We start from the raw sequence: 7192 nt of genomic DNA, 5'->3' as shown, positions 1-7192 counted from the left end.
AGGCTCCAGTCCTGTAGCCACCGGCAATGCTTGCAACCCCCCGAGACTCCTCTTCAGCCGCCCCATTCATGCAAAATACTCCTCAGCTTCCAACAGGCCCAGACCAGGAGATCCATCAGGGGGCAGGTCAGGTGCTGCCACCCCGCCTACGAAAAGTCAAGTTCCATCCTGCGAAAGCATCAGCTTCAAGGCACGGTGAGAGAACAAGACCCACACTGATCTCCTCTTCTGGCCAGGTCTGGCCACGCATCCTGATGCGGTGACAGGACCCCGAGAGCCCTGGCAGTGTCCTGCACTCAGGCTTGACCCTCCCCGCTGGGACCAGACGCCGAGTTTCAGCTCTGAAATTCCTCGACCAAGTGCACTTGAAGTTCATTAGATGATTTCTGAGTGCTCTGGGAACCTTAGGTGTGAACTGTTCACACCATAAAGGCCTTTACAAGAAAACAGGACTCAGAAGAAATCCTTGCAGGAAAGCTCTCTCTGCAAATGGAAGTCACCGAGGGCACTTCAGGGAAGGTCAAAACCCCGGAGCTGAAGAACACGTTTTGCTCAGAGGAAGCCCAGCACGTGGGGTCACTCGCGCTCTGTGCCCTTCGCCTTGGCACGCAGAGCTGTACCTTAGAATAGAAAAAGCCCTTAAAATGGGTCAAGCAAATCCCAGGACATTCCTACCCTGAAGACACGTTGGCTTGAGAGCACTGCAGCTTCCCAACGGGAGGGAGCTGGGTCCAGCACAAGGGCCCTGGAGCGAAGCTTCACGCAGGGAGCCCGGCTCTGCCATGGGCTTGGCTGCCCGGCCGGGACCTCCCCACAGCTGCATCCCCCTTTTCTGCTCACTGCTAGCAGGCTTTAACACCGCTCCTGGGTACCACAGCAATTTGCATCCTAGCTTCCCATTTTCTGTTTTACTTTCAGGGAAAAAAAAGTGGAGCAAGGAGAAGAAAGCAAGAGTTTAAGTGATAATGCTCAGGCAAATTCCAAGAGAACTGGTCATTTGTCCTGCTTTGAAAGAGTATTAATCATGCGCAGCGACTGAGCTACGTACCAAGAGAACACCAATATTAATCTTGGTAGGATGAGGTAAGACACGTTTGAAGGAGTAATTAAAAACCTCTCTGGCTGCAGCAAAACACAAGGTAGTTTACCACAGAAGCACATCTAATGATGTCCTTGCAAAGAGAATCTCTCTCTGTGAAATATTTACGTGAATAAATATTAATCTCATCATCGAAAATTCAGCAGGGCGAGATTTTAGAGGGATATTTTTATGTTAAGGGAACAGACATCTGGGAATAATTACCTACCTGAGTTTCACAAGTCGGACATTACACTGCACCCGTACAGCACTTCATGCAAGCGTCACACGTGACTCCACCACATAAATAATAACCGAACGCAAAGAAACGTTGGAGGGACCAAGAGCTGTAGACAGAGAGCCTCTCCCCGCAGACACGCAGCCCTTCACAGGCTGGAGAGATCTGAAGATTTCCACTTCACATAGGAATATTCTGCACTGACAATTCCACTCCCGCTGTCGCACAAGGCGAGGGGCAAAGCTGAGCTCCTGGGCTCATCCCTTCCAGGAGCGAGGAAGCGTGCGAGAAGCTGCCCGCGAGGTCTGAGCGTGCCGAGGACTGGAGAGGCACAGGGATGGGAAAAACACCCAGGGAGGGAAAACAGCCTGCAGGGAGGGTTTTCTGTCCTCGGAGGCAGAAGCAACCAAAGGGAGGCAGCTCCAGCATCGCTGCTTCTTTAAAGATAGCCTTTGGGGGGGATGCACAGCGCCGAGGCGGGGATTCTCCAGGCTGGTGGTGAATTCACTAACATCCCCGTTTCAGAAAGCCGCCCAAAGCAAGGTCATCCTGTGGGAAAGAGCATCGGACGGGCTGTGTCCCCTACCTCGGGCGCGATGTAGTCCGGAGTGCCGCAGAAGGTCTTGGTGGTCACCCCGTCCCAGATGTTCTCCTTGCACATGCCAAAGTCCGCGATCTTTATGTGCCCCTCGCTGTCCAGCATCACGTTGTCCAGCTTCAGGTCTCTACAGAGAGAAAGCAGGCAGATGACACGAAAGGCCACCCCTGAAGTCACCCAGCAAAGACACCGGTTTCCTGGCTCCAGGTCCTCTCCTGCGAGCGAGCTCTGGCTTCATCTCACACCCAGGCTCTTTGCAAGATAATGTTCGGGGAAACGAGTGGAAATAAGTCAGAGATCTGTCAGGATGAAGTGTTTATTTTAGTTTTAACCCACAGGAACACCATGCTGGGCAAATTGCTTTTAAGTGTACGAGGGAAAACACTCTCATCTAGCAGGGAGACAGATTTAATAGATTTTCTTGCACCTATGCAAATCAAAGTGCACTTAGAGCTCCCCAGCAATGAGGAAGTACCTACTCAGCAGAAGTCCCCGCATCACCTACGCTGTGCTCCCCCACGAAAACACAAGCAAACCGTGTTTCTCTGATCCGTGTCCACAGAATATCCCTCAGTTACACCCAGCCCTGCAGGAGCTTCGCTCTTTAGCACAGCCTGTGGAGACAGTTTCTCTGCAGAGCTCTCCATGTGACTCCCAGCCCTGAGCAGCCTCCCCAGAGGCGGGGGCTCCAGCCTGAAGGACAGTTTTGCAGCAAACCCTCAGTATTTCAGGTGCAATTTCTATGTTATCACGCAGTGCTTTGACCTGTGCCACTACTGCCTTGTGCTCGACATGGTAAAGCATTACTCAAAGGTCTCTATTTCAGTATCAGAGCACATCCGCAAGATTTCCCTCCTCCTTGATGTTTTTTAAGCCTGCTTTTTCCAATTATTGTGTCAGTGCTTAGAACCCTGACAGGCCAAAGGCAGATGGACACGAGCTTGGATTCAGATTCGGAGGAAGGAAGGAAGAAGGGGCACTGGGGACCGGCAGAACTAGAATCTCTCTATAGCGGCTAATGGCAAAAAAAAAATCCCTCATGTCAGGTTTGCTCCACTTCTTTCATCTTCAGAACAGTCTTCAGCATCTCATAACTTTGGCAGCGCAGCTGGCGTTCCTTTGTGCAAAGCAGTTAATGGTTCCTGACACTCATTAGGATGTTCTGCTCTACCTTGGGCTCTGGGTATACTCCCAAGCAGGGAAAAGCAGCGCTACGCTGGTCCCAGTGCCTAACCAGCAGCATCAGAGCTTGGACTGGTCCTCGGCAGGACCCCAGTTAACTCTGGACACCATAATCGTATCGTGCATGGGCAAGAAGTGTCGGAACCAGAAGCAACAGCCTCGCATGGCAGACCCCAGAATAAGCCACTCGTGAGCACTTGTTTTAGCGCCAATGGTAAGAAAATAGGGCCCTGCAGCAAAATACGTGGCTCAGAGCTGGTCCGTGCTGCCAGGGAGTGTTTGTGTCACGTGCACAGAAAGGCAAGAGAGGAACCAAAGCTGCCTTCCTACACAACGGGGACTAAGACAAGAACCCAGCGACCCTCTGAGGTCCCCAGCTTTGTTTTGGATGTTTCAAGCAGCTGCCAGACCTCATCCGTGGCACCGCTCGGGGGTCTCGGGGGTCAGAGAGGGGCTACAGGAGCCCCACAGAGCACCCCGGTCCCAACACTGCTCCGGAGGGGTTCTTGGGGAAGGAGAGGAAGGAGGAACTCGCTCACCTACCGATAAATGATGCCTTTGCTCTGCAGGAAGAAGAGGCCAATGGCTATTTCTGCCGCGTAGAATCTGAAATGAAAAGATTCAAGAGGAAGACGGATAATTAAAGGAGATGAATCGAGATGAAAACCTTTCAGATCCAATCGCGCTGAACGAAACGCATCGGGCATACATGACCAAGGGATAAAGACAGCCACAACATGGAAACATCAGACAAGTATCACGCGAGAATGACACAGCCCGCCCTCCGCTCGCATCGGGTGGGGATGCGACCAGGTTGCTGTGGGCTAGCACGGGGCTGTCACTTCTCGTTACACTAATTCTCATTAAGAGAGAGCTGGGATCTACGGCTGCTCGCTGCTGTGTGCTGGAGATGCTGCTTGAAAAGTGATCTGCTGTCTCGGGGAGGCCAAGGAGATAACACGCGCTGCCACGGCCTCCTTTCAAGAATATTCTGGGTCTCAAAGGACTCTGCCTGAGCGCAGACCACCGGCTCAAACCCACCCAGGCTCTGCTCGCTGCTTGTGTTTTTTATTTAAGCATATAAAGTCTTTCGCAAACACGTCCTGCTCCCTCCAGATGACAGGGAGCAGGAGCCAAGAGCCACCAGATCACACTCAGGTTGGCAGCCCCAGCACAGAAGCCAAAGACACAACGTCTCTCTCATGTCCCAGGGAGCATGGGGCAGAACCCTGCTGTGCTGGGGCACAGAGGCTGGAGCTCACTGGCCGCCTCCCAACCTCCCTGCCTCCTGCTTTTCTGAAGAGGTTAACACAGGTGAGCTGCAGGTACCAGCATCCTTGACAAAAAACCATCCTGCATCCTCCAATTCCAGCTGTCCTTCCTTCCTGCTCAGGACTGGAACTACAAAAGCCTGTGGCTTGGACTCCATTTCCAGCTGTATGACAGAGCTACATCAAATACCTACCCCGAGGGTGTCAAACTACTGAACTTACACAGCATGTGGCTCTTTAAACCTCCCAACCTGCTGGATCTGGTACATTAAGTCCCCACCATTCACGTACTCCATCACAAAATACAAGCGGTCCTAAAGAAAAAAAAAAAAGCAAACAATTATCAGCAGAATTATTAGAGCAGGGAATCTGCAGGGGTCAGAAGTAAGGACCAAGGCAACTGACAGCCCCAGTGGGTATTTTTCATGGCAGTACGATCATCATCACTGCCCTCCCCAAGGGGTGCAGGTGGAGCTCGTGCTCACACAGAGCCCGTACGAGAGATGTACAATTCCTTTGCAATGCTCTGGACTTGAGCTCTGCACCTTTGCAGACAGATCTGGTGGAGAAGGTGAGGGCAGGAATTCCTAAGGCAGCCCCCAGTGACTCCAGGGAGGCAGGAGGAGGCTGCACCCCCTCTCCTCCCTCCTCCAGCCTGGCCTGAGGGTGCACTTGCTGCTCACACAGGGTTAATTAATTGTTAAGAGTAGAACAAACAGGTCAATCAGTGGCTTTGAATCAATTAAAGCACTTGCTAGTAGGGGCAATCACAGCCGCCCACAAGCACACACACCGTGATGCTGCCTCTAATGTGTAAAAGGCACTTGGCTTTCATTAATTAAAAGTCTCCGGATCAAAGGCCCCTCCTCTTCTGCAGAGCGGCAGCCACGCAGGTGCACACCTAAGGAATTCCCAAGCCAGCTTGCTAGAAATTTGAGGAGGCCTGGGCTGTGGTCAGCCCCAAGGAGAGCAGCAAAGGCAAGAAATAAGGCCTCAGCATTCCCACAAAGCTCAGAATCGCAGATTAATAAAACAAAAGCAGCTGGATCTTATCATGTCATATCCTGAACCGAGCTCTAGCATAAGCCCTGCAAGTCCTGGGAATCACAAGAGTCGGGAAAGCAGGAGCTCCGCACCAGTAACACCTTTACTCTGAGGAATCCGTGCCCTTGAAATGCCGCTTTCCTCTGATGTTTCACAGCTCTTATTTTTTTTTAAATGGGAAATGGCTGTGAAGGAAATCCTGCAAGACTGCCAAAGCCACCAATCTAAACCATCCCGGCGTGTTTCTCAGGGAGGGAGAAGCAATAGCTCCAGACCACCAGGGTGCACGCAAGAGCGGGATGCAGAGTCTTCCCTGCCGGCAGACACCCGTGCTCTGACCTGGGGACACATCGGTTACGGGTGAGAACAGCAAAGTGCTGCCTAACATCAGGCCTGAAGCACCCTTCTTACAGCAAGCCACTTCTGACAGCCTTCAGAAACCAGTCGTGAGCCCAAAGACCTCCCTGGAACCCAAAGACATCCCTGGAACCCAAAGACATCCCTGGAGCTCAGAGACATCCCTGGAGCTCAGAGACATCCCTGGAACCCAAAGACATCCCTGGAACCCAAAGACATCCCTGGAACCCAAAGACATCCCTGGAACCCAAAGACATCCCTGGAACCCAAAGACATCCCTGGAGCTCAGAGACATCCCTGGAGCTCAGAGACATCCCTGGGTTTTCCCCAGCCCTGGACCATGGAAGGAAAGACACAAAGGCTGGAGCACTGGCAGAGCTTCAAGTTTGAAGTATTACATTATAATTCATATTTCTCATTCTTTATCTCCTTAAATGAAACTTGCCCTGCTTTTAAGACAGAAAGGACAGGGAGCCCAGAAGATATGCAAATGTGAGCACTACCATAACAAGGGCTACTGACCAAGGGGATGCAGAGCCCACCCTGCCAGCAGGGTGGCCTCAGGGGTAATTAAATACTGATGGGGCACTCCGGCTATGTCAAATATGTGGCATCCCTGAGACAGAAAAGAGATTTTTGGCTTATCAGATGACCAGGAGTGTGGGCAGAGTGCCTCTGCCCAGGCGTCGCTCCCTCTCTGTGCTGTGCTGAGGCACCGGGCAAAGTCACCTTCAGCAGCCACTGCCACCGAGTCATCCTGCCACCCTAACCGGAGAGCAAAGCACTGTTGTGCTCATTTGCAGCTGCTTCCTAAATATATCGATCAACTTGAAGAAGGAAGAATATTAAAAAGATAGTCTCTTGAAACAGCCAGCTGAGCTCTAAAAGCATGATTTGAGCTTTCCTCATTTGGGTGGAGAAGAGAATGCTGGTGCTTCAGAGAGGGAAAAAAAACCATGTCATGAATAAAGCAGCCAGATGGCTGGCCAGCCTACGGGCTGGAAGAGAGGGCTGGGTAGGGAGAGCTGTCCTGGCTCCTGTTATGGCAGGAAAGGACAGGGGCTGGCCAAGTCTGGAGCATCCAAACTCCCTGAGCAACAGCAAGTCCCAGAATCGTAACACCCCCTGCAGAGACCCGCACGGAGCTGCTAAAACACGCACGTCCCTCCCTTGGGCAGCCAAGGCACAACTCCCTGAGCTCCTTCCAATGCCCTCCTCCTCCTCCTCATCCTTCAGCGCTCGCTGGGCCCATCTCCTGCTCGACTCCCTACTGCCAACAGGAGTCAGAGCCACGGCGCCCGCCCAGCTCCGCAGCACCCATTACTCATCACTTCTGTGTCACTGCTGCTGCTGTGCCCTTTGCTGCTGAGCCCCAGGGGGAAGAGAGATCCTCAGCGAAGGCACGGCTTGGGGACATGCCCCTG

At 52.4% G+C, this 7192-nt stretch overlaps 1 protein-coding gene across 1 annotated transcript in view; it reads right to left on the bottom strand.

Annotated features, from left to right (window-relative positions):
- LOC104276755 (protein kinase C beta type) overlaps positions 1-7192 on the bottom strand; it is a gene marked incomplete at its 5' end in the record, with an annotated part of 35842 nt that overhangs the window by 17247 nt on the left and 11403 nt on the right. The window contains 3 exons of the mRNA XM_009873180.1: positions 1903-2041; positions 3640-3702; positions 4590-4681. Coding sequence (XP_009871482.1) covers positions 1903-2041; positions 3640-3702; positions 4590-4681 — 294 coding nt within the window. The remainder of the gene's footprint in view (positions 1-1902; positions 2042-3639; positions 3703-4589; positions 4682-7192) is intronic.

Source organism: Apaloderma vittatum, unplaced genomic scaffold (genome assembly GCF_000703405.1).
Source record: "Apaloderma vittatum isolate BGI_N311 unplaced genomic scaffold, ASM70340v1 scaffold27817, whole genome shotgun sequence".
Lineage (NCBI taxonomy): Eukaryota > Metazoa > Chordata > Aves > Trogoniformes > Trogonidae > Apaloderma > Apaloderma vittatum.
Note: the sequence above shows the minus strand (reverse complement) of the source record. Positions and strands in the feature narration are given on the sequence as shown.